Consider the following 26,527-nt stretch of genomic DNA (forward strand, 5'->3'; position numbering starts at 1 on the left):
AGAAAAATGCATTGGAGCGACATAAACTCACTGAGTCTGAAAGTTTAAGGTGTTTATAATATTCTGCCTCATAATTTGTGACACAATGTGTGTGTTGTGCACTGTGTGTTTATGCATGATTGATGTGTGTTCAGTATATGTGTGTATGCACGTAGACCTTTGTATATACATGATGTGTGTGTTTGTGTGTTTATGTGTCTCTGTGTGTGCATGCGTAATAGGTATCTGTACATGTTCCATTCAGGGCGGGCAGCAGCAGCAGCAGCAGCAGAGAAGTACAGACGTGTGCCTGGTCCAGTGTTCAGGGCAGAGACGCTCCACCCAACCTAGCAGCATCATCTTTGATATCAACAAGTTCCTGATTGGTCTGCAGTGGGGGAAGGAGCGGCAGCTTCAGCAGGGCCGAGCGGCAGGGCAGCGGGTTGAAGACGACACCAATCGCTCCATCTCGTCCATAGAAGAAGACTTCCTGACTGCCTCTGAACACCTTGGTGATGACAGTGAGGATGATGGCTTCAGAAATGGTGAGCCTCATTAAAAAAAAAACAAAAACAAACAATAACAAAAGTTTATCTAGCTGCAGGATATCTCAAAAACTGTTAAACAGGGTTGGATGGAAACTTGTGGAAAGTCAGGCCAGTGAAGAGTGGTCTATAACTCCTCCAACGTAGAACCGGAAGCAGTGTTACTTTCTCTTTAAGGCGAGCTTGTTGTTGCTTTGTCTAATAGTATGACATCATTACATCAACAAGTCAAAATACTGTCATTATCAGTCTATGATTTTTTTTTTTTTATTGTTTTGAAAATTCTATTGATATTATGTTGAACGATGTGACTATTACTGTCACTAAGTGCGATTAAGACTTAGCTCTTAAAATGGATAAATCCCTACTACTTTTGTGCATTGAGTTTTTGTATGCATTGACGCACACTCAGCATTTATTTAAATGTCATTTCAATCTGTCATCATTCAATTCATCATAGTTGCCTTAAGTCCACTTTGTGACCTTTGTGTGACTCATTGTACAACAACACAGGGGTTAAAGATTTCATCCCACATCTGCCCATGTAAACACAGCACCATACAGCCCAAACCACCTTGAGCTTGTATTTACTCACAGCTTGAGTCGGCATGCTGTCCATCCAGAATTATTAAAAAAAAAACAAACAAACAATATACAATGCAGCATGAAGTGGCCGTTCCAAAACATGTTTTGATGTGATGGCATTCTCATTGAGCAACTAAGAAAACAGGCAAACCTAAAACAATAGAACACTGAAAGATTTCTATAGTGACTGAGACTAGACAAGAGAGAAGTATATGATCATTGTGTTACCGCACTGATGAATGAATTAAGTTGGATGGAAATATTTTTTTTAGAGTTTTGTCCAAAGGGACAAACAAGACGCAAACAAGCTCCAATATTCAGTGAAGGGTAAAACTGGGTAATATTCTACTCTTGCTGTGACACTTAGGAAACTGATGGAGCTGCTTCCTAATCAGTGAGGACATTTTTCATTTGCTGTCTTTCTCTGTTTTTCCCTGTCTCTTCACAGAGGCAGAGAGTGGTGACCTGGCAGACAGCTTGGTAGAGGTGGCACAGAAACACTGTGTCAGACTTGCATGTCAGAGGGGACAGCTGGCCCATCATCAGAACAGGGAGGATACTGCAGTGACAAGGGAAGGGCATCAGCAAGCAAGCCTCCACACTAAGGAATCAGCTGGTCACTACGCCACCAATCTGGCCGAGTCAGTACTACAAGATGCCTTCATACGCCTCTCTCAAGACGAAACCTCTTTTGTCTCTGAGGCGGCTGTCAGTGTGTCCCTCTCTAGTTGTCCTCCCAACTCCACCGGTCTTTCAAAGACTAGAGAGCCTTCCCAACAGCGCACCTGCTCGTTTGAACTCCCCAAGATTGTTATAGTTCAAAGCCCAGACAGTTCTGATGGGGCTGTAGAATGGCCAGAGACCCAGGTGTCTCATGTGCCTGACCAGGATATTGCTGCCAAAGCCAGAGAGATGCCAGAGAGTGGGACACAGGCCCAAATTCCCCACCACAGTGGAGGACACCCATCCAAACATGTAGAGGTAGCTTTGGCCTGTGCTGCCAGTGTCATTGGCACCATTACAACACCCCAACTGACAGAACAGCTTGCCATGGAATCGGCTTCGGAGGAAGACACAGAGGAGGAGCTGCAGGAACCGGAGGAGAGAGATGACTACTCCTTCTCCTCAGCCATGTGTGGCATGGCTCAGGTAGCTGGTGCTGTAGCAGCTGTGGAGCTGACGGAGGAGTCAGGGGAGTGTGGTGATTCTGACGCAGATTCTGCCGAAGTCTACACAGCGTCCCGTGGTCTCATGTCTGCTGCCGAGGCCTCTACAGCCGTCACGCTGCACTGCAGTGTGGCAGAGGGTACCAGCGTTGAAGCGTTTCGTGCCAACATAGCTGAGATCCTACACAGGGAAGCAGCTGAGGTGCTGACTCAGCCACAAGGCTACAGGAGTGTAGCCCACCTGCTGGAGGCCACGCAAAACAAGATAGTAGATGGCATTACTTGTCCAAAGAAATCCTGCATGGATGAAAGAGAGGTGAATGACTTAATAAATGAGGTGGCAGACAGCCTTTTCAAGCATGCTTTAGAGAAAGCAAAAAAGAAAAAAGAACTGGAGGGTACTGGAAAAGACGCACCTAACCTCCAGGTTTTTCTGCAGGACAGTGTAAACAATTTGCTGTTTGATATCCTTTGCCTCACACAGAAGAAAATCTCTGCATGTGACCAAGGGTCATTTGAGGCACAAGAGGGGGATACTTGTGCTAGGGAGCCTGCTACAAGCAACGAGAGCAAGGATCCATTAAGTCAATTACAGAGTTTAGCTGGCCATAGCCAGTCCACTAATAGTGAGAAGCCAAGTGGTATGTTTCACTGCACAGATAAACTTACATTGGTCCCTGGGCTGAAGGAGAAATCTGTCCTCGAAGAAAGTGATCTCAATCCATCCTCCTCCATAACACACAGCAAAGAGCAACAGCAGCAGTCATCATGCAGACAAAGTCAGTCTAAATCCACCCCCTTGTATGCCAAGGACTTCTCTGACCGCCAGCAGATCCAACAGAGCAGTGGTGCCATGAGAGACCCATGGAGTGAAATTCCTGCTCATAGCACAGAGAAGAGGGGACGACTGGTGACAGGCAGTGACAGCAGACAGTCGTCCCTCACACCCCAGTCTTCCCTCAACTCTTGCAGTTCTATGCTCTATTTGAGAATGGACTCAGAGTCCAGGACACCTATTACTTGCTATGCTGATGATTTGGCTGCTACAGTAGTGTCTATGGCCACAGAGCTAGCAGCCATCTGCCTGGAGAACTCCACTGGGAAACAACCCTGGTTCTGTGCTCTAAAAGGGATGTCAAACGAAGGGCCAGAAGCCTACTTGATTCCTGCTTGCCGCACGGCCCTCAGAAGGAAAGAGGGTCAGAGCAGCAATGCTGCCTCCAAGAAACATAGAGCACCACGCCTTAGTGAGATCAAGAGGAAAACGGAGGAGCAACCGGAGCTGATGGAGCGGCTAGTGAACCGGGTGGTGGACGAATCGGTCAACCTTGATGAACCCCAGGACCCATTTGCCCTCTTCGCCTCTGAAGTCACAGCACGGATCATGAATTGCCCTGAGCTTAATGTGGTGGATACCTCCAAAACAGGCCAGCCACGCAGCAGGTTGCAGTGTGAGAGGTGGAGCCGTGGGAAGGCATCTAGTTATGAGAGCATTCCAGAAGAAGATGCAGACCCCTCAGGCACACCCAACACCCTGGGCCCTGGCAGTCGATTAGGTCAGAACTTGAGCCGTGGTAGCTCAATCTCCAAGCAGTCCAGCTGTGAGAGCATCACGGATGAGTTTTCACGGTTCATGGTCAACCAGATGGAGACCGAGGGCAGGGGCTTTGACCTTCTGCTAGACTACTATGCAGGAAAAAATGCCAGCAGCATTCTGGCTGCAGCTGTGCAACAGGCTGCGTCAAAGAAAAACGGTCACCTTAATGTCAGGACCTCATCCTGCCTGTCGAAACAGTCTAGCACAGAGAGCATCACGGAGGAGTTCTATAGGTTCATGCTTCGGGACATGGATAAGGAAAACAAGGAGTATGGCATAGCCAAGACTAAAGAGTGGAGCAACAGCCTGTTCCCCCCGTCTCCTAGAACACCCTTCTGTATACGACAGTCCTCTGTCCCAGACCGGCGCTCCTCGGACTCACGACTGACTGTCAACTCACCCATTAAAGCTAACTCTTTCGACGGATTCGCCCGCAACGTGCATGGAGACACGTTGAATATCTTCCCCACCAACTCTGTGTCAGCCACTGGACTGTGTAAGTCAGACTCCTGCCTCTATCAAAGGGGTAAAACTGACCAGATCACTGATATGCTGATTCATGAGACCTGGTCAAGTTCCATTGAGTCCTTGATGAGAAAGAACAAGATCATTGCTGATCCAGAGGACAGCATTGAGCTGGAGGCTGCTGGAGACTCCCAGCCACACGTGCAGCAGTTTGCCAATCGCCTGGCAGCTGACATTGTAGATATTGGCAAGTCTGCACTGGGAGGCCAACAAGATGTAGCTGGGGGCACATCAGGGTCACTCCCACAGCCACACATGCCTGTTGGTGAAAGAAGGAGGGGATTCAAACAGTCTCATCTAAGTTGTGGTCGGAGCAGGTCCAGCCAGGAGCAAACTGGTACCGCAGTAGGATGTGGGATCAGTGACAGCAGTGCAGCCCGAGTGAGGGGCCCCAGAGATGTGCCTCTGATCCACATTGAGGGAGATCAGAGGGATGAAGGGACTATTTTAAACCCTGAAAGGACAGGAGGAGGACCTCAGGAAACACCCCCAGACGTGTCAGCTACCAAGCGTACAGAGAGAGCTTCAGCCAACGGCAGCAGGTATTACACTGCTCACAGTCCCTCTGTGTGAGAGTCAGACTGCTCCTTCAGGCAGCAAGGTTTTTAGAGTAAATAGGCAGAATTATGATACTGTAGATGTGAAAAGTAGAAACTAATCAATCTGACAAGAGTGAGAGTGAGAAATGAAGAGTCACCTGGTTATTTTCATGGTAAAGTAAAAAGTTGTCAAAGAAAATCAGCACCAAACAAATGAAATCGGGGCTCCCCAACTATCCAAGTGTATCAAGGCTAATTTTAGAGTTTGATCAAAGAATGGCAGACACACCGAGGATCCATTCACTGGGAAAACTAATCTATTGCAGCAATGTGTGAGGTTTGACAAACCTTTGGCTAGGCTGTGACTCACACTGTCTGGTTGATATATTGTGGGTGCAGAAAGCTTTTACTGGCTTCATCTTTTATCCACTGTGGGGCTGTTAAACTCACCTTGAACAGTGCGAGCTGCACTCACACTCGGCTAACACACTAAAGCCACGATACAGATTCAGATTTCACTGACACAACTCAAATAACAAGGAGTTACATTAGATCAAAGCTAGCTTGAGAAGTTGTTTGGCTGCAGGTTGGATGAATGTTGTGTCTATGAAGTCTATTCATAGTGTGTAGTCCTTCTGATTACTGCGTTGTTAGACATGGGCAGTCTTACATGGCATTTTCAAACCAGACTGACATTATTGCAAGACAAGAACCGAGCAAGGCAAGATTCACTCCAATCCTAAGTGTCTGAGTGGCCTTTGAGAGAAGGCAGTAGAGCGTAGACTCTCCCAAAACACATTTTAATGGATATTCTGGGGGTAATGAAGACTGAAGCCATTCGAAGTGTATCTCTGTGTGGAATCAAATGGACCTTGTGAAAATGTATAAATGGAAATAGCTGCAAATGCGCAAGAGAAGTATATAGAGGAAAGTGAAAATATGACATTCAGATGTGGGAATCCCTTGCGATCTGTTAGTCTTTTACTGTGAAAGTTAGGTCCTCGAAATACGAGTTGTTTAATAGTGCATCAGAGGAAAACAGCTGTGAGGCTCCCAGGCTGCAGGAGAGTCACAAGACCTGCTCCTTTTCACTTGACAATACATGTAATCCAGGAACAAGTGGAGCGCATCGGTTTGTCCCTTGTGTAAGAGTGGAACTCAATCACTCGCCTCATCAATAAAACCTGATTTCCCTCTGGAATTGTTGAGGATGGCAGCCCTCAATCATCTGATTATGACTTAATTTAATCAGGCTCCTGAAAAACACTGAAAATCCAGCAGTGCCCCTGAGGAATGCAGTTTGCTGATGCATTAAAGATATTGAAATGAATTGCCTTTCTCTTTATGTGGCGCACAGTTATTTCAAGTTCTCAAGGCTTGTCATTTGTGTGAAGGTACTGTGGAACTATAATTGTTTGAGCATAAACTGTCCCGATACTGCCTTTTAAGACTCATTATACTTTTAACAAAACTCAATGTTTACCTGAATAGCGATCGTGGGAACAGCACTGGGAAAGCAGCCAAAGTAAGCACGCATTGCAGCAGACACTGTGCACAATCAGTCGACAGTCATTCCCACCATCTTGCGGTTTGCTCTCCCCAGCAGTGAGAGGGACAGGCCAGCTGTGGCGGTGGCTGCAGTAGTGAAGAGGGACAAGCGTTCAATGAGCGCTAGCAGTGAAGAGAGCATGGGGAGCTGGTCCCATATAACCCCCGAGGATGACCCCCACGAGGAGACCAGTAGTTTTATCCAGCTGAGCGAGGGGTCAGTAACCGTTGCTCCTTGACGCTGCTACTCCCACCCTCACCCCACTCCCATTGGCCCATTGCTACTGACACTTGTGCTCTCCTGTGCCGATGCCAATTTACTCCCCGCTGCTGCAATATCCACACCTGCTCAGGCAGTATATGGCAGAGAGCTCACTCCACAAAGCCCTCTCCATAGCTCGCATACAGGGCCAGACCCTGCCTGCACCCCACGCACAGCTACCTGTAATAGTCAGCTGCAGTGGTACAGCGCTGTGACCTCTCACATCAAAAGCCTCTGGTTCAGAACATTTGCTACACCATTCTCTGCTTCATCAAATTCTCATTCCTTTTAGGCAACCACACCAACTTTCTCAGATAGCCTGCAGTCACTGCTCTGCACTTTCTGGTTGACATAAGCTAACAGTAGAAATGGCCCTGCTTTCACTTTGCCTTAAAAAAACAAGCAGATGATATTGCACACAACAAAATAAGCATTATAAACTGCACATTTAACAAATGTATTTCAAAAGATGTTGAAATGTGTGGATTAGAGAGCAAAGGAGAAGCTGGAAGGCTCCATGTGCTGAGCGTGGCAATGATACAGGATACTGCTTTTTGCTTAATTAACTGCAGTTGTCTGCACCACCATAACACTCGCTGCTCTTTGCAAGCTCTCCATCTACCTGCTTACTTTAACTCCACCTCATTCCCCGATCCATGTTGTGACACAAGGGCAAAGGCTGCCAGCCCTGCCTGTCCACCCTAACCACCTAAACTACCTCCAAATCTCCTCATCTCCATATTCAGACAGGCTTGCTGCTGGACAAAAAAATCACCAGCTCTCCCACCTTGAGCGTCCGATTCTGCTGCAGCTGCTATTTATATGTTAATCACCAGCTAATGAACAACATGACCTGCATCGCTGCGCCTGGTTATTGTTCTCTTCACAAGTCAGCAATCATGTCGGATGTCTTGAGACAACACGCCGACACTATCTCTTGTTTTTTTATTGGTTAACAGGAACGGGACCAGCAGCGCATCCAGCCTCGGCTTGGCAGACCTGGATGCTTTTTCTGATGTGCCCACTCAGAGCACAGTAATCAGGTAACTGTCAGTGTCACAGGCCGGTGCTGAAATATTTCTCATTAATGTGTCACTCTGATGCCCATGATGACATTTTTTCTAACACAACAGAAAGTCTGCAGGTAATATATTGCTTTTTCTCATTTTCTCACCCAGAGTGCAGCAGCCAGATGACATGTGACAGGCTGCAGGACTAACACTCATGCACATGACAGATTATTGCTAATTACGTTTTCCATTCTAGCGCAGACAATAACGCTGTTTAATAGATGTAAAAGCCTCTCTAGCCTGCAGCACTTCTATTGAATTTTGTTCTGTTCTGTTCTTTAGACTATCTAGCTCATCTGTAAAGGTTAAAGCACATTCAGAGTAGTAGTAACGAGCATTAAAGGAACAGTAAATAGTGATTGACATTGCGGGAAATATGCTTAATCCCTTGAAACGGTCTGACACACAACTCCTCATAAAACCACAATGTGTTGCTTTTACATTTGTGGTTACAGATTAAAGATGCAATCTCTAAGATTTTAGTGCTGGTTGATTTTTGTGACACCTGTAGTTATTGGTGGTAACAGCAAATGTGGTTCAATACGACAGGTCACATAATTCTGAGGCATCAAAGCAAACTATTGTCATTTTAATAAGGAAGTCATGCAATAACTGGCCTTTTTCCATCATTCTGTGAGCAACCATGATATGATTTTACGCTGCACATGGCTTGAGTCTGCAAACAGCACGGCACAGTGTCATTGAAAAGAGTTCATTCTCTCACTGAGAAGTTGGAGGTTCGCAGCCTGTCGCCTGCAGCTCTTCAGCTAACAGCTCACTGTGGCCGCTCCTTCTTGTTCCATTACTCTCTGCACTACTTCAAACTGATCTGCTGTCAGAAAATGCTGAAAATGAATGAATGATTTTGTAGATGCATTTTTTTTATTCACAATGGCAGAAAGCAGGAGATGGAAATGTTCGGTTTGTATAGCAGTACCTTTATACAACATTTTTTCCAGAATGTTCCGACTGACAACCAGCTCATAATACTGCAGGTATATAAATATTGCAGTTCTTTCACCAGTGGGCCACAGGCTCAGTCACCATTGTGTAAACTCATTCTGCAACACAGAGTGACTTCACAGACTTTGAGGTTCTAACTTCAAACAAATCAGATGTAACATGTTACTTAGTGAGTTTTTGAGGCTGTGGTCGGCAGATTTTTATGCCTTCAGACAGACGGGCTAAAGTTTTCCCCCATTTCCAGTCTTTATGCTAAGCTAAGCTAAGCTGTTGGCAGTAGCTTCATATTTATGAAGTGTATCTCTTAGATTTTGAACTAGTGCTTAAAGTAACTATATGTAACTTTTAATTTTTTTTTCCTGCCACAGCGAGGAGACAGAGAAAGGCCATCTGGCAGGAACCAAGGAGAATGTCTTTGGTAAGTGCAGTGATGGATTCTCATGTCATCACAATGTTATCAACTTCTTAATTATTCACCTCCTTTGTCAGGTTTAACATCTCTCTACTCACCAAGGGCTCTTGAGTGACTCGAGGTACAGTGTGTGCCGGGTCTGTGTGATTAATCCCTCAAATGGATGTGCTTGAAAAGAATTCTCTCTGAAATATGGATGGTCATTAATAACTGACAAGGGCCCACAGTTCCAGAAGTGTATCGACACAAAGTTCATCTTTGTTTACTGACTGGCACTCCAATAAATATTATCTCAAAGCAAAACTGAGCCAAGGATGTTTCAGTTACATCAAGCAGAGCGTACTGCATGCAAACGGCACTTTGGCTGGAATGACTTGTCTGTGCAGTCCTACAGTGACGGTGAGCACAGCGTAGTTAACATTCAAGGAGTGTAGCGTAGGGATGCCCTCTCCTTCTACAGTATGTCCTGTCACCTTTGATTTTTCAGACAGCAATTTGGTGAGAACAGCAGGCGGCGGCGGCGGCAGCAGCGGCAACCTCCGGGTGCTGTTGGTGGTAAACTGCGACCTGGAGCCCGAGTGCGTGGACTCTGAGCTGAGAGTGGCCCTGCAGTGGATCGCTGCCTCTGAGCTGGGCCTTCCTGCTCTCTACTTCAGGAAGTCCAAAGAGAAGAGGGTTGCAAAGGTAGGCACACCTGTCAAATCAACAGCATAAAAGCAGGGGGACTCATTTTTCTCTCAAATGCTACAGATTGTTCAGTTTTTTGATTATTATGATGCTGTTGCAGGGCCATAGACGGGATTTTAGAGATACTGAATGCATGAAAAAAAAGATTGAGTCCTGAATGTACTCTTTTGATGAATGAGGCTGTAAAAATAACACTCTTTCTATAAACTTCCCACCAAATGTGGGTGTTTTTTTTAATTATTATGTGACCTTATTTGTGATATTTTGGGAATCTTTATCAGAAAAAGTTAGTATACATACTTTAAATTTCTCCATTTGTCAGCAAACCGCTGAATTGACGACCATGTATTTCTTGTTCGGACTCGTGTGTCTTCTCTCAGTTCCTGAGAGTGGTCCACCTGATGTCTCAGAAGGCGTGGCGGATTGCGGACTTGTTCAGTGCTGTGGTTCAGTTCTGTAAGCTCCACGAGAAAGAGGAAGAGGAGGGCCGGTGTCTGTCCAGCCTGTTCGATTGGCTGCTGGAGTCCCTGTAGGGCGGACTGGCTTCCTCATCCTGCAAAACCAGTACCATACTGCAAAAACACACACATGCTCACTCACTCTCACTCACACTCCTGACATGTTCCCAACTGTCTGCCCCATCCTGTCACATCACCCCACGCGTCTCATACTGCAGGCTGAAAGCACAAATGCAATCAGCATACTTGAGAAATTCATACGCCTCGATCTGTCCATTCAAATTGCTTTTGTGTCTGTTCGCAGCCATGAATGGACCAGTCTCCCTTTAATAAAAGCATGTTTTTATTTTCAGATTCACCTCTCCAGTGAGACACACAAACGCAGAGCAAACTGTAGGTGTACGGGTTGGACATTCCTCACGGGAATGAGCCAGCCTTCGAGAGATTATAGTCAGCAGGTTTTAACTGCTCCAGATTATATATAAATATATATATATTTACAGATTCTCACGACCAAATTATGAGTTTATTTATTTATTTATTCCAAATGAACACACGTGAAGCAAAGTACCAATAGAGGATAGGAAAACCAGGTTAATTTCTCCCCCAACTCAACATGCCCAAACCTTTTGTATCAAAACTTCTTTGTAAAAGAGGCTGTGTAAGGAAATGTAAGCCCAGGAAAAGCTCTTTCACTTTCTTATGATGGCCACTTAGAAGTGCACAATTGCTTAAAGTAAGTGAAACACCCATATCCTTGTTGTGTCCATTGGCCAACATACCACCTCTGTTGTGACCTTGAAATTCAGTTCTAAGTAAGTGTGTTATCTTGTTACTGTTACTTGAGAACTGATTATTTTGGATAGCTGTACTGTATATACTGTAGATTTGGAACTGCTGCACCTTGGAGTAGTGGACTGCTCTCTTTAGCTTTTACTATGTCAGGAAGACAGAGCAAGGTTTGTAATGTTGAATTTGTATGTGAATTTGGTCTGTTTATTTCTCTACTTAGTGGTACTCTAGTGTTACATCAGCATTGGGAAAAAAAAAAAGCACACGACTCAGCTGTAAACTCTGTCACAGTAGAACTGAATGTATTAAACTTTTGACATCAATAAATTTCTGTGATGTGAAATACAAGCAGCCTTAATTGTTCCTAACATTCAGCCGAAAAGCAACTGAACACACTTGAGTAGCACATTTACTGAATGTAAGTTCATCACATGCCAGCTAGGAAGCTACTGAATAAACATTCATCAGTGTGTATTGTGAAAATACTGCTTAGTACACATCACAGAAACACACAAGGCGGTGGGAACAAAACTATCCTCTTAACTTACAATGATAACAGGCTCCCGAAGATGAAACATAGGCAAACATTTACACTGATGCTCATATATGAATATGATGAACACAAATGTTTTAGCACAGCAGAATGTTTTATTGAACAGAAACACAATCTGGGATGTTAACGGCTCACATAAATGAGTCTAGTTCCCACTTTCTCTATAAAACTTAATTTACAGTCTTTACAATTCATGTTCAGAGAGTATTTGTACAGATTCAAAGAACTAGTCCGACATTTGGGCAAATAAGACCACACTGCCAAATAGGAAGCTAGAGCCAGAAGATGAGTAGTTTAAGCTTAATTTCACACCTCATGGCAGGAGGAAACAGCTATTTTAGCCTGTCTTTATCCACCTAGCTTGTTTGTTTACTTGGCAACATAAACAGAAATGTGAAAACAACAAGCTGTGGTTTTCCAGTCTTCAGTGATGTTCTGTAAGTATGTAGCATGCTAATAAGTGAGCTTTAGAGGTGCGGGCAGGTGTATTTTTTAACAATATGAAGAGTTCATAGCTCCATTTCTCAATATAAAGTTAGTACAGTCGGGGAACAAGTGAAGCTTCCAACAGATTCAGCAACAGGAGGAACATTAAAGAGACAAATGATAGAAACAAGCTAAGATGGTTTGCTATCCACTTAACCTTACACAGATGCTGTAAACCAGACCTTTACCTCAATGTGACTGCAGATTTGTCAGTTGTGAATCCACAATTACATGCAGCGGGTCATGCATGCTCAACACAAATAGATCGTTGTGTCCATGCATATGTCCGCCTGAGCCTCGACACAGTCGAGGACGGTCAGGACCAGATCCTGCATGTGTTATCCTTGCTGCCTGCAGGAGAACACAAACACGAACAGGTGGCTGCACAGAAGGACACGGCTGTACTCTTTTCATCTAAAATGTGTAATTAAGCATTTATGACGGCTTGCCAGGAGCTGCTCAAAGCTGCATTTTAACCCCGCGTGCTTGTCAGATGTGCTGTGTGTGTGTGTGTGTGGACGGTGTTTACCTGTAATGATAGTGTCACCCTCGTAGTTGAAGATGCAGGAGAAGATCTCGTCAGTGTGCCCTTGGAGAACTTGTAGGCAGACTCCAGACTGAACATCCCACAGGCAAGCTGTCTTGTCTGAACTGGCGGTCAGGACCCTCTTCCCCTGAGGGCTGAAACAGATCTACCAAGAGAGTCGGGAGAGTTAGTCTTATTCAGAGGTGTGTGAGTGTGTGCTGCATGAGCCATAGAGTGCTGTGTAAGAGATTATGCCAGAAGTGGATGAAATGACAAAGGGATGGGAAAATGAGTGAGTTTAGGCCACTTTCACCACGTCAGCAGCATTATTCCACAGAGGTCATTCAACTTCAAATGCTTAAGGAAGATAAAAGCACCACTTAGTGAAGAGTTTTTGCAGTGGAGTATTATGAAAATCATGGCTGAAGCTGTGTTACATTCCAGGTTTATGGGTCCCTGAATGGTTTTATATCCCCATAGTGAGGCAAAGGATGAGATGATTAAATGAAGCTGGCTCTAGATGGCCATGAAAGTAAAGTATGTTTTGATTAAAACTCTGAACTGAGCACCAAGGACCATTGCAAGCACCACTGGCGGGAAATGGAAGCCGACTGGAGAAGAAGCTGACAAAGACAGAAGACCAGAGCGGAGGCTACGACAGGCACCGAAATGGAATAAAAACAGTTTCAAACGGACAAAGAAGACATCAGGAAACAACAGGAAAAAGGTATAAATACACAAAACCAAACCCATATCACATCATTATTCTAACGTAATTTCCTCAATAATGGGCTGCAAAGGTTACAAAATGATGTCGAGTCAAGCCTATGTCAAGTTGTGAGCCTTCATACTAAACTTGCTTTATTTTTTGGAGTGTGCTGTTGATGGATGTTATGTAACCTGAGGAATCGTGTTCCTTGGTGCATCTGCCTAAAGGAGTCATCATCCAAAGGTTGAGCTGCTGATTTCTCCCGTTAGTGTTGGCTTCAATGGAGAGTTAAAGACATCTGGGACAGTCATCGTCCTAACCAAATGTCCAAATCGGTTTTACATGCCCCTTGTTCTGCACATGGATAAAAAGGTCTAAAAGGTCTTGTGGCCTCCTGACATGAGATGTTTATATAAAGTAGAAACATGCATTTTGGTCTTTACAGTCAGTAATTCCATTAACAGTTTGTTATTATTTATATTTCCCCGATTTGAAACAGGAAAAAGGCAGCATGGTGAATTAACTAGAGGAGGAGCAGAGACACACTGAAATGGAGGGAGAGACCAATGGAGGAAAAAAAAAAATGATGGTCATGGCTAAGAAGCATGGAGGGGAGGGGGAGAGGTGTCCTGTTAGGGGGAGATTAGTGTCATAATCCTCTGGAATGATCCTCCATCCAGCCTATTTATCACCGACTGCCTGGTGTTTTTCAGTAAACAGGTGTAACTTCTAAACCCCCTGAGCCAGAGCCTGCAGGACACACACACACACACTCATGCAGAGCAAGACACCTGGACAATGGTAAATGGGTAAAATGACTCCCATTACGGCACACGGTCATTGCAGGGTCAAACAAACACACACCTTATGCCGAAGTATGTGATTGTTTGACTCTCGGCCATGTGACGCTGGGTTAAAGCTTCTTTTTGAGGATGTGTGATTACATGTGATGGCACGGGCGCAACATTTGGTGCTCTGAGTTCAAAGGCTAATAAACACAAGGTCGGACCATGCTCACTTAGGGCCAGAGATGACAGATGGTATTTGTAATTTCTCATGGAGAAAACACTGACAATCTCGTTTGGAGCCCAGAGATTCAATTAGTCAGATCAACAGAAGCATCACTACAGCCCCATGTCCTACTTGCTGAGCTTTACCATGTGACACAGTAAGCACAAAAACAGCCTGAAGCCTGGACTCCTGTCCCTCCACTTCAGCATCATGCCTTATCCCATGTTAACAAGGCAAGTAGAGGCAATATCCTATTTACAGCACTGCCCAGCAGAGCTGTGGCCAGAGACTGGGGGTTAATTGCCCAAAAATCACCAGCTCATCACAAGTTTGTGATGCATCCACAAACTTGTGGTTGTGCCCCATAATAATGCTTACACCCAAGCAAGTCTGGGACACGATGTTCGAACTACAGTTTCAAACAGTGAGCATTTTAAAGAGCTAAAATGTAATTTTCTGTTGCCATGTCTGGAGAGCTCAAAGGCTGACCGGAAGTAAATGTGGCCTGTGCTGTTTAATATTCATTTCCTACCCATAAACACAATTCTGATTAAATAGTTCAGACAGCCGAGGCCGTGACTCACCTCTGCGCTACTCTCTGTTCCCCAGCCTTCATTACACAATGTATGGCTGTGAAACACTGAAACATGGGCAAGGATTTTGAGGCAAACTGAATACTAAATACAGACTCATTGTTATATCTTGGTTAAAATGTTTGGGCTCGGTTTGGGTCCAGCGACTTACATCGGAGATCTCCCCAGCATGGCCCTCAAGGGTCACGAGACACTGATGTGTGGTTGCACTGAACACTCGCGCTGTACCTGATAAAGAGGAACAGGCAGGGTTGTTAGCGTGCAGGCACTGTAGTTTTCCTCCATGTCACAACGTTGAATTTGTTGCATGTCGCCTTAAGAAACCTGCAGATACAGTACACAACAAATCTAGAAATGTGGGCGTCTTGTGGCATTAGAAAACAGAACAGTTCTTTTTTTTTTTTTTTCTAACTTTACTAATAACATAAATGAACTGTTCTCACCATCAGCACAGGCAGTAGCAATGAGCTGACCACTCAAATCAAAGCACACATCCAGCACCTCTTTCTTGTGTCCATCCAGCGTGGCCACACACTTCCCACTGACTGCCTCCCACAACTGCACATACATACACACAGAACACTGAGTGACATAATTATACACACATACATGTGAACAAACATTTGCATATAAAATATGCTAGCACGTAGCTGTTAGCTGTCTTAAGCGGCTATGTTTGAACCATCTCCCCTGGAGGAATGCGGTGAGGTGGATAATTCTTACTAGTGAGCATGACTAATGTCGGCATAATTAAGGAATTAGGATTTAATATTTCTCCGTTAAATGATGAAGACCTTAGAGACAAGAGGTGAAGAGAGACGGGGGTGGGGGGCGGGGGGTGTGGGGGGTGTTGAAGGGTGGATATGAATGACAAGAGCCATCCACCTCAAATACACATGTCTTGCAATAGCTTAAAATGCTAAATGAATGACAAACTGTAGCTGTGGGCTAAAACTATAAGTCCAGTTTGGAAAGAGACTTTTTGGCCAAATAACTATTTGAATCAGTTAAGTAACAACCACACACAAACACAATTGTAATTGCATGATAGTTCACCTTGCAGGTTTTGTCTATGGAGCCTGTGACAATGAGGGAGCCATCCCAGTTAAACTGAACACTGCTGATTTCCCCCCTGTGACCAATCAGAGTGTGGACTCGTCTGAGAAGAACAGAAAACACAGTAGGGAGTCAGTTGTGCTCTCGTGTGCAAAATAGATGCTATGAATGCACGGTGCAGTGTAAATGATGATACACACACACACACACACAAATGAAGGTATATACTGCAATAACAACGACAGCGTCAGACCTTCCTGAAGCAACGTCCCATATAGCAACTGTGTGGTCAAAGGAGCCAGTAACGAGCTGATTTCCCGCCGTGTTAAAGGACAGAGAAAGGATCTCTGCAGTGTGACCCTGGATGAAATCAAAAAGAGAGCATTATACCTCGCTGTCTCATTTCTGTTCTCCTTTAAACTCCCTCCCTTTCTCGCCTTCTGCATCCCTGTATGGATGAAAATACAAATCAAAAACACAATATTGTTTATTAAAATAAACATACAGACCGAAGCCTTCAAGGCTTGAAATATATAAATAAAAATGAGCATACGCTTAAGATTTTGCGCTCAGTTGACTGCTGACAGCATGATTGATTCTTCATGGTGTGAAGTACTAAAAGAACAGAGAGAGCTGCAGAGAGTTGCTTCTCACTGAGACAGAGCCAGCCAGCCAACGAGTCACACCACGGACCCACGTGCAGTCTGCACATCAAAGAGGGCTCACTGCTCCCCTCAGAGTGGGCTATCAGTGCCTTATTAAGTTACAGCTACATTTCCCATCAGATCAGGGGTAGATATGTGGAGAAGAAAAGGCACTGGCCATCAGCGGGACCAACAACATGCAAACTAGGAATAATTACCCTTAGAAATGAATGAAAAGTTAATCAACACATTAATAATGAATGGATGTGAGCCATGCAAGAACATAAAGAGCAATTGGGATATTGTAAGTAAAGAAAAGATATCTCACAGTCAGAGTGGCCAGCTCCTCCCCAGTCTCTACATCCCACAGCTTGGCAGTGGCATCCATGCTGCCTGTGGCCACCAGTGTACTCTGGGGATTGAACGCCAGGCACATCTACACAACACAAAACTCTTTTACAGTCACTAATGTCAGACTTTCTTGTCTGAGGATGACAGTAAAAGCACTAAACGCTCAGTAGGCCCACAACTGAAGGCACGTGTTCCAAAACACATTACCCTATAGCATATGAAGCAACACTAAAAACAAACTCAAAATGAATCATTTCTCTGTTAAACCAGATGGCCATACATACTATTTCTGCCATGTGTCCGCGAAAGGTATGAAAACATTTGCCCGTCTCAGCACACCACATTTTGCAGGTCTTATCAAAAGAGCCGGTGGCGATCTTGTCTCTAAGTTTCAGAAAAAGATAAAATAAGCAAAGAAAGTGTTATTTGTGAGGTAAACACCCCCTTTGAACGTGTTCTCAGCTCCTGTGAAAGTTTTGCTGAAACAGCTCATTACCCATAGGGGTTGTTGAAGGCAATTGCGAACACCACGTTTCTGTGACCCTCCAGCCTGTGCAGCTCTGCGCCTGAGGCTGTGTCCCAAACCCGACATGTTCTGTCATAGCTCCCAGTTATAAACCTGCAGAGCGTTACGGAGAACAGATAAGAACGGCACAACAAACAAAAACAGCTTTTCCTGAACTCCAAAGGGCCTGACTTTTGTCTGTTTCAGGCAAGCCTACCTTGATCCTGATTTGTCAAAGGCAACATTTGTCAGTGGCAGTATGTGTACCTTAAGCTCCTGCAAAAAAAAGACCACAGACAGATTAGAAAATACCTTCAAGGCGATGTAGTCATTTACTTTAACATTACACATGTAATGCCTATTTATAATGACTGACTTTGATGTAATGGGAAGAGTGTGTGTTCCTTATGACACTCATGCAGTTATACATAACATAACATGTTATCAGACTGTTGGCACGCTTCTAATTCCAAAACTTAGTCACCTAACCACTGCTGCTCTCTAGTGTCGTTTTGGAGCACTGTCTGATCTCACTAACTCAACCTCCTAAATTTCCATGTATGTAAATAAGATTAACGAATAACAAAATTCAGGAAATTAACGTACTGCTGTCATTAGCTGATTGCCAAACATTTCACCATCCGAAATCTTTTCCACTGCCTGAGTTTAACAGAGAAACACAGCTTTATGGACGGCTAAATCCACTGGAGTGGAGCAAAGCCATACCATAGATTTTACAGCCTGTCCTGAGACCCTGAACAGCAATACGCTGCCATGGAAAATGAATGAATTGTAATGAATCAAGCTGTCTTGCCACTTGTTTTGATTTCATTCATTATTGGCCGGTAATGTCAGCATGGACTCCAGAGTCTGACCTTGTTGAGGCAGAACCTGCGGTCGTCCTGCTGGACCTGTTTCTGCTGAAGTCGAGCGATCAGCTGCTTGACCTGATCAGCCTGGGACTCTGTGATCAGAGGCTCCAAGCGCCTGATGTCTGCCAGCAACTCATCTGGGTTAGTGCTGTGGGATAAATGCAGTTTTTAAAACCTCGGGTCAGCCGATGGTGATCATGTGAAAGATGATAGCATGAGAATCATTTCAGTAAAGGTCAAACATGAAATGAGACACTGGAGGTTAAATTCTCTCAACCCCAAGAAAACATTAATTTGTAGTGTGATATCAAACAAATCCATCAGAAATAATAATCACACAGCTGACTGGTGGTACATCACATTGAGGAACAACACATACAAAGGGTTAATATGACATCACACAGTTACGCCAGTTAGCCACAGCGCTGTTGGGCCACTCTGTGAATAATACCGTATCACGTACTCTGCAGTCAAATCCAAAATGTCGACTGATTTGGTCCACAAATCTCCTCCTTTGTCATATTCCAAGATTATACCTGATAGAAAGAAAAACAAATTCAACCAAGAAAAGTCATTCGTGACAGCAGCTGTAACGTTAACCATCGCTAGCGACTCCGCAAACGTAAACAAGCGTGGTGTTGGAGCTCGTGCTAATGTTTGGCTACGGGACGTTGTTAAAGCTGAAAGTATTCCTCTGCAACAGAACCACATTCTCCTGAAAACAACTAACGTCACAGGTGGATCAATTTTTAGTAACTAATTAAATTATTTGAATTACCTGGAGGATAATACCTGACAAGAAACCGTTTGAGTTTCATTTTGCCATGTAACGAGGCCCCTTCACATGGCTAGTCAACAGACCGTTGCTATGCCAACGGACCCATGGCCACGAGCACTCAGTACGCATGCGTAGTAGGAACAAACGTTAACAAACGTCTCAAGAAGTTTAATTTCTTAGCATAACTATAACCTAATTTACTTAACTTATATGATATTGTCACAATTTGTACAACTGTTAATGTGCTTATTTTATACAGCTGGAGAACTGATTAATCATTTACTGCTGAGTTCATATTAAATCATAATAATAAATCCTTTGACGGGGGTCATCTTATTGCCTGCCTCTACCTGATGATAATAAGAAGATTTATTTCTCCCTGTTAAATTGTTTGTTATGATTTATCACAGAGGCTTGTACAGGCAGCCAAACCTGAAGACAGTCTCATGACATCAGCACTGGGCTATCGTTATTTGTAAACAGGTCAAAGTCTACCACTCGTAAACTGTGACAAAGCCACGTGCAGATCATAAAGATAATGTGTGTGCATTCTGGCTATTGATGCATACCGATAGCTTCAAGAAGGCTCAACGCACTTCAGGGATAGTGCAGGTATTCAGACGTCAAATTAAAACCGAGGTGCTCAGGTAGCTCTCCTGGAAATAAAAACCAAAGGCAGTCCCTGGTAGATTGTGCTGAGGTAAAACCATGGTCTGCTGGGCCAAGGCGAAGTCCTACAGCTGGACTTATCCCACCGCAGTCCTGTCACTCTATGGGTTTTTTGCTAACTGCAGAGGAGCAGAGCCCTTCCTCACACCATACCTAATCGGACCATACAAGAACATCTCTGAAGAAGTGGTAAGAATGGCACATACATACTGTTCAGTCCAAACATATACATGGAGATACTTTACAGCCTATAGTGCTGTATCTTTTATTAGGAGCACATATATGTGACCAACCTCTCTTCAGGTTTGACGGACAATGAGATATGCAAGAGACAAACAGTGTGCAGGATCAGCACTCTTGTTCTCTGGTGCTTGTTTCCCACAGGTGAACAATTATCTGTTCCCTATCTGGACATACTCCTACCTCGCCTTCCTTTTCCCCATCTTCCTCCTGACTGACTTCCTGAGGTACAAGCCCCTCATTGTGGTACAGGGGCTCTTCCTAGTCACCAACTACCTCCTCCTCTGCTTTGCCCCGGGTCTGCCTGCCATGATGTGCCTTCAGGTCCACTGACACACTGATGAAAATTGTTGAAACTGATTGAATAGTAACACTAACTTTATTTAGATAATGCAAACAACTATAGTCCTGCTGTTCACGTGCTTAACACAGTATGGCTACACTGTTGTATATATTATGCTATGACTTACTGGTACAAGTTCATGCTGCAGTCTCTTTAAAACTGTTTCATCCCATCAACAGGTCAACTATGCTGTAGTGACATCCACAGAGGTGGCTTACTTCTCTTACATTTACAGCATGATCCCAGTTGAGTTTTACCAAAGAGCCACTGGTTACCTGCGCAGTGCCATGCTGGCTGGATATACAATTGGTGCAGGCCTGAGCCAAATGCTCATCTCTCTGGCAGGTAGGGCTGAATAGATTTTTTTTTTTTGAAGATAATTACTGTATCTCTATATTTTTGTCACTTTAACATGAAGACTACTCCTCAAGACAGATTAGAAATATCTCCCATCTTCAAAATCTATCTTGCCTGCATGCATAACAAAATAAGTTTTAAACAAAATAATGAAGGAACTGCATTGAACTATGCTTCAAAATCTGAGCGTGCACTGATGAACTCTAATCAACAGGAGTGGACTACTTCTACATCAATGCTATCACTCTGGGGACTGTAAGCATGGCTTTTCTCACCTCCTTCTGGTTGCCCATGCCCCAGAGGAGCCTGTTCTTCAAAGAGAAAAAGGCTGCAGCTGTGGGTTCGCAGTCCCAGCAAGAGGGGCCGCTGGGACCGGACAGGCCTGAGCAACCAGCGATGTGTAAGGACGATGCTGCCTCTGGGGCAGAGAAGATGGAGCACAGTGGCTGTGCTGACTGGTGCAGCAGGGACAATGTGGCCGCTGTGGGCCGTCTGCTTTGGCAAAGCTTCAGGGAGTCGTATTCCTCCAGGTATTTTTTTTTCTGACTTTTTTTTCTGAATACACATCACACTTTGAAAACAGATCTGCTGTGCACACATCTTTTTCACATTTTGTCCTGCATCACAGTTTTATTTTACTTCAAATGAAATGATTATTCATTGTGGTGTTTTTCCACAATGTTTTCATGTATATAGTACTAATAGCGTTCTAGTTACAATCACACTCATTAACTGTTTTTTATAATGTCCACCATGCAGGCATTTAATCTACTGGTCCCTGTGGTGGTCTTTGGCCACAGCTGGCTACATGCAGATTTTCAACTACATCCAGCTGATGTGGAACCATATACAATCACCAGCCACATCATCCATCTACAACGGAGGTGTAGAGGCTGTGTGTTCACTTGTGGGTAAGACTGGTTGTGTGTGTGTGTGTGTGTGTGTGTGTGTGTGTGTGTGTGTGTGTGTGTGAGAGAGAAAAGCACTCAGAAAGAGAAAGAGGATCCCATTTCTCGTAATATCACACTTGATTTACGTCAGTCTATCAGTGTATCATCATATACCGTAAAGGGCACGTCTGGGGTAATATTCTATATTTATATTTTAATGGCAACAAGTTGCACGGAAGCAGCTGGAAATGACTGATTTTCATCACTTTGGGAACAGCAACCAGGAGCGCAGTTAACACAGGGGAGAGGCAGAAGTTAGCAGCACAGCCACGTCACATAGAGCAAAATAAAATTTAACAATGTCGTTAAAAGCTGCCATGTCTGGTGGCACAGACACCTATAAAAAGTTGCAATTAAAAGAAAACAACCATGCCATTATTGATTTAATGGGGTAACTGATTAAATGGGAAATATGTATTGATTTTGAAAGGGAATAGCAGCACCGTGGTCCTGCTGGCTCACTCTCGACCTGGCTCAGCATGAGAAGAAGAGTAATTGCTTCAATTAAGGAGATAGCGTTAGGAGGTAATGGATTCTTTGATTATTGCTGATAGGTGATTCCAAGAACCGGGAGGAAGTGCTTCATCATAATAGGAAGGTGCTGAGGAGGCCAGCAAAGGCATGTGTGTGCATAAGTTTTTTTTTGTTTTTTTTTTAAATCAACGTTAAGGGAAAGAAATGTTGTTAGGATTAATAAATGAATCACGACCAGAACGCACAGCCACAGTGGAAGCGCTGCCTGCTGGAATGACAGATGAATCACTTCCATCTTTCTCTTCTGTGGGCCAGGTGCTGTAGCGTCCTTCTCCGTGGGCTACATCAGGGTGGCCTGGGACGTGTGGGGAGAGCTGGCGTTAGGGTTGTTCTCAGCTGTAGCCACTGGTGCCGTGTTTCTGATGGCACTCACCAGCAGCATCTGGGTATGCTACGCTGGTTATGTCGTTTTCAAGGCTTGCTACATGTTTCTCATCACCATCACAGCGTAAGTTCACTGTAGCATTGCTTATAAATGTCTATACCAGTGTAAGCAGTAAAGTTCTTTCAGAAATTTGTCCTTTTAGATTTCAGATTGCATCCAATCTCTCAATGGAGTGCTACGCTTTGACATTCGGGATCAACACCTTTGTAGCCCTTTTACTGCAAACCATTATAACGCTGATAGTTGTGGATGAAGCTTCACTGGGACTGGACATTGTGACACAGGTATGTCCATACACAAGTTTTAATTTAGACCTTCTTTTATTTTAAAGGCAGCACACAGATACCTCACACTGATCATCTGTGGCTGAGCTCACTCTGAATCAAGAATGCACAGGAAGGGCAACAAACACTAAAAAGTGAAGACAGAGCGACACCTGGTGGTTGTCATTCACTGCTGCACGCATGTTTGACGATTGTCCCATAGAATGGTTAAAATGGTCACGCTGAGGATGACGGAATGCTTTCTCTGCAGTTCATGGTCTTCGGAAGCTACTACGCTGCCATCTCGCTGCTGTTTCTGGTTCGAGGGACCTACACCGCCTGTGCAAAGAAACGTAATCCTGAGCACACCGTCACTAAGGAACAGAAGCTCAGTGTGGAGGTGATCTCTACTGAACATTTCTGACCAAGGTCAACAAACTGCTACAATCTTGATTTGTTTTATCTGTTTATGAGGAATAAAATGACCGTTCAGCAGCATGACTGGTCTGTAATGAGTGTAAAACTAAGCATCTTATTGCCTTCAAAGTAGTGCCAATAGATACAACAGTGACCTTCAGTTGCTGACTGACCTCATCGATGTTTCCTATATCCTCTCAACAACTTGTTATCTCTGTAACTCCAGACTCTAATGAAGAAGCCAAACAACAGCACAATAAATCTGTAATTATTACTGATTAGTGAAGTAAATTAAAGATAAGTCCTGAGATTTGTCTGCTTTGCTGTTTAATTTGTGACACGTGTATCTCGGCTTGCCCTGGACCGTAACCAAGCTTGTGCTGCTCTTTGACCGGGTTGTTGATTGACAAACCCAGCCTCAACGCTTCAACAACTTCAGCTGTTTCCCACAAAGGAAGGGTAGTGTGCTGAGGAACATATATGCACACGCACAGACCTGAAACAGACAGAACAAGAGCAGAACATGGAGACCCTGAGGAGGTGGAGAGCTGACTGGAGGTTTCCCACTGCTGTGCTGTGCGTGTATGGCCTCTTCAGCACAGTGAAGCCCATGGAGCCTTTCCTCTACCAATACATGACAGGACCGGACAAGAATCTGACAGATGAACAGGTAATACCTATGAATAAATGACTTCAGTGAATCATGAATCAGAACAGTGTAATAATATCATTGGCTGACTGTGTTTCTGTTTGCATTAGCTTTGACAACAAAACCTAAAATGCCTACTTGATGTACTTGCAGAAACTACATTTACATGTTAAATCATTACAAATAACCATGTTGGTGAACCACAGAAAAGAATGAAATGCAGTTACTTGAGCAATAAATATTCAATCACAGTTACATCAGATTTATTGCTATGAAGTAATAGAGCCAGCGTGTAAGACAGGAACTATTTCACGTGTATTAATTTATCTGTTGGCAATTTCCTTATCAGGTAAACAATGAAGTTCTCCCAGTGTGGACGTACTGCTACCTGGCTTTGCTGGTGCCGGTGTTCCTGCTGACTGACTGGCTGCGTTACAAGCCTGTGGTGGTGTTCCACGGCCTCAGCCTCTTCGCCACCACAGCACTGCTACGCTGGGCATATGGTGTACCAGGCATGCAGTCCACGCAGTTCTTTTACGCGTTGGTGACAGCTTGTGATGTGGCCTATTTCTCCTACATCTACAGGTCATGTACTGCAACTCAAAGTGCTGAGCAAAGCACCGGCAATGCCGGGTGTCAAGGGGTTGAATTTTGTGTTATTTTTTGATTAATTTTTTAATTTTTTAATTTCTTTTACAGTATGATAGATCTGAAGAGGTACCGGAAGGCCACCTCTTACTGCCGAAGTATCCAGCTCGTGGGGTACACAGTGGGCTCTGCGCTGGGCCAGCTGCTCATCTCCTCCCACCTGATGTCCAACGACAACATTGTGGTTTTAACTCTAGTTCTCACCAGCATCGCTGTCCTCACTAGCTTCTTTCTGCCAATGCCACAGCGAAGCATGTTCTTTCACAACAAGCATACTGCACAGAAAGCAGCAACAGAAGATGTGGAGAAGCATGAAGATGGGACTGGGGGTGCAACAGAGCAAGCAAGTGAATCAGCAGTATCAGCAGGAAAAGGGCTGGATGAAAAGGGGCCTGAAGTTCAGGAACTTGAGGTTGACAAAGAGTCCTGCGGCAAAGTCTTTCTCCGGCTGTTGAGGGACTTCCGCCAGTGCTATTCCTCCAGACAGCTGCTCTACTGGTCAGTGTGGTGGGCGATGGCCACCTGCGGCTATAACCAGACTGTCAACTATGTGCAGGTCAGTTGTGAAGGCTACATATGGGGTGTAGCACCAAATTCTGGACACCACATTCTCGAAGGGTCCCTCCCCCAAACCCATGGCTATCAATTCTAGTATCTTTGTGGGCCCTCCTCACATGAGGGCCTTAAATACTCAGTCCCCCTTTGCCCTCAGTCCTACTCCCCTGGCCACATTAACAAAAAACCTAAAAGCTACACTTTGAATGATCACTGCTACATACCCCGCAGGGGCTGTGGGACCATATGCGGCCTTCTGACAACTTCGTCATCTACAACGGAGGCGTGGAGGCAGCGGCCAACCTGTTTGGTAGGCAGCATCCTGTAAAGGTTTCCAAACTAGGGAAGAAAAAATGAAATACAAAGAACCTATAGTGTTAACAGCTACCCTGTTGTGGTGACTATATAAAAATTCTGCCATTTTCAAGATATATATTTGATTGCAGAAGAAAAATGGCAGCTTTTGGTGACAGATCAGTGCTTATTCAACTGTCATGTAGAATGATATTCCTAAATCAATGTGCTTTGCAGGTGCGGCAACAGCCTATGGGATAGGCTTCACTGAGGTGAGATGGGATCAGTGGGGAGAGCTGGCCCTTGGTGGGTTCTCTGGGCTCGGGGGAGGAGCACTCTTCCTCATGACTTTCATCAACAACATCTGGGTCTGCTACGTAGCTTACGTCATTTTCAAATGCCTGTACATGCTGCTGATAACCATCGCCATGTAAGAGTGTTAAATAACAAAGCGGGTTGTTTCACCCCATTAGTCTGAGCTCATTTTATGACAGGCATAACAGGACAAATAACATTTCAACAGATCGAACACTTCCCTTAGGTACCAGATCGCTGTTGACCTGTCAATGGAAAGATATGCACTGGTGTTTGGAGCAAACAACTTCGGAGCATTGGTTCTACAGACAATCCTCACTGCTATTGTGGTTGACAAAAGAGGACTGGGCCTGGACATCGTTTCTCAGGTGAGCAGTCAGGACTTCTGTAGATGTAGCAGAAGTGTTTCTGTGTCCACTCATCCCTGAAATTGTCTGCTTTTTCTGTTTTGTTTTGTTTTGTTTTTTTGCAGTTCACCATATATGCCAGCTACTTTGTAGCCATCGCTGTTGTCTTTTTACTTCGGGGGCTGTATACTATTTGTACAACACAGAGAAACAGGAAAGACCCCACCCCACCCGTGAAAAGTGAACCTCCAGACTTTGAGGAGAACAGATTCTGAATTGAAGGAATGTGACACCTACCAGCTGAGATAATCAGCCACCCAAGCAGCGACGCTCGCAGTTGGAGCCCTAT

General features: G+C 44.5%; 4 protein-coding genes across 6 annotated transcripts in view; 3 read left to right on the forward strand and 1 right to left on the reverse strand.

Annotated features, from left to right (window-relative positions):
• Positions 1-11,476, forward strand: part of sphkap (SPHK1 interactor, AKAP domain containing) — a 94,481-nt gene extending 83,005 nt beyond the window's left edge. For 2 of the 3 annotated variants that reach the window (XM_076734683.1, XM_076734684.1), the window contains 7 exons: positions 245-524; positions 1,558-4,939; positions 6,540-6,701; positions 7,706-7,789; positions 9,148-9,197; positions 9,679-9,875; positions 10,259-11,476. In XM_076734683.1, the coding sequence (XP_076590798.1) occupies positions 245-524; positions 1,558-4,939; positions 6,540-6,701; positions 7,706-7,789; positions 9,148-9,197; positions 9,679-9,875; positions 10,259-10,411 (4,308 nt within the window). In that variant the 3' untranslated portion in view covers positions 10,412-11,476. The remainder of the gene's footprint in view (positions 1-244; positions 525-1,557; positions 4,940-6,539; positions 6,702-7,705; positions 7,790-9,147; positions 9,198-9,678; positions 9,876-10,258) is intronic. The other variant, XM_076734685.1, reaches the window with a different exon arrangement.
• Positions 11,477-11,760: 284 nt separating this feature from the next.
• Positions 11,761-19,299, reverse strand: daw1 (dynein assembly factor with WDR repeat domains 1). The gene is made up of 13 exons (XM_076734686.1): positions 19,213-19,299; positions 18,898-18,970; positions 18,438-18,582; positions 17,780-17,838; positions 17,554-17,676; positions 17,342-17,441; positions 17,035-17,142; positions 16,316-16,422; positions 16,063-16,165; positions 15,450-15,564; positions 15,158-15,234; positions 12,697-12,859; positions 11,761-12,518 (listed from the first exon to the last, which is right to left on the reverse strand). The coding sequence occupies exons 1-13, from the start codon at positions 19,250-19,252 to the stop codon at positions 12,484-12,486; spliced, it is 1,248 nt and encodes a 415-aa protein (XP_076590801.1). The 5' UTR covers positions 19,253-19,299; the 3' UTR covers positions 11,761-12,483.
• Positions 19,300-19,920: 621 nt separating this feature from the next.
• Positions 19,921-23,501, forward strand: slc19a3b (solute carrier family 19 member 3b). Its single transcript, XM_076735527.1, has 8 exons — positions 19,921-20,070; positions 20,266-20,445; positions 20,644-20,809; positions 21,036-21,351; positions 21,581-21,732; positions 22,561-22,753; positions 22,833-22,974; positions 23,225-23,501. Exons 1-8 carry the CDS (start codon positions 19,921-19,923, stop codon positions 23,375-23,377), a joined length of 1,452 nt encoding a protein of 483 aa, XP_076591642.1. The 3' UTR covers positions 23,378-23,501.
• Positions 23,502-23,893: 392 nt separating this feature from the next.
• slc19a3a (solute carrier family 19 member 3a) lies at positions 23,894-26,453 on the forward strand. The gene is made up of 7 exons (XM_076734979.1): positions 23,894-24,040; positions 24,369-24,604; positions 24,719-25,223; positions 25,454-25,532; positions 25,754-25,946; positions 26,058-26,199; positions 26,304-26,453. The coding sequence occupies exons 1-7, from the start codon at positions 23,894-23,896 to the stop codon at positions 26,451-26,453; spliced, it is 1,452 nt and encodes a 483-aa protein (XP_076591094.1).
• Positions 26,454-26,527: the final 74 nt, after the last annotated feature.

Source organism: Chaetodon auriga, chromosome 7 (genome assembly GCF_051107435.1).
Source record: "Chaetodon auriga isolate fChaAug3 chromosome 7, fChaAug3.hap1, whole genome shotgun sequence".
In the NCBI taxonomy this organism is placed as follows: domain Eukaryota; kingdom Metazoa; phylum Chordata; class Actinopteri; order Chaetodontiformes; family Chaetodontidae; genus Chaetodon; species Chaetodon auriga.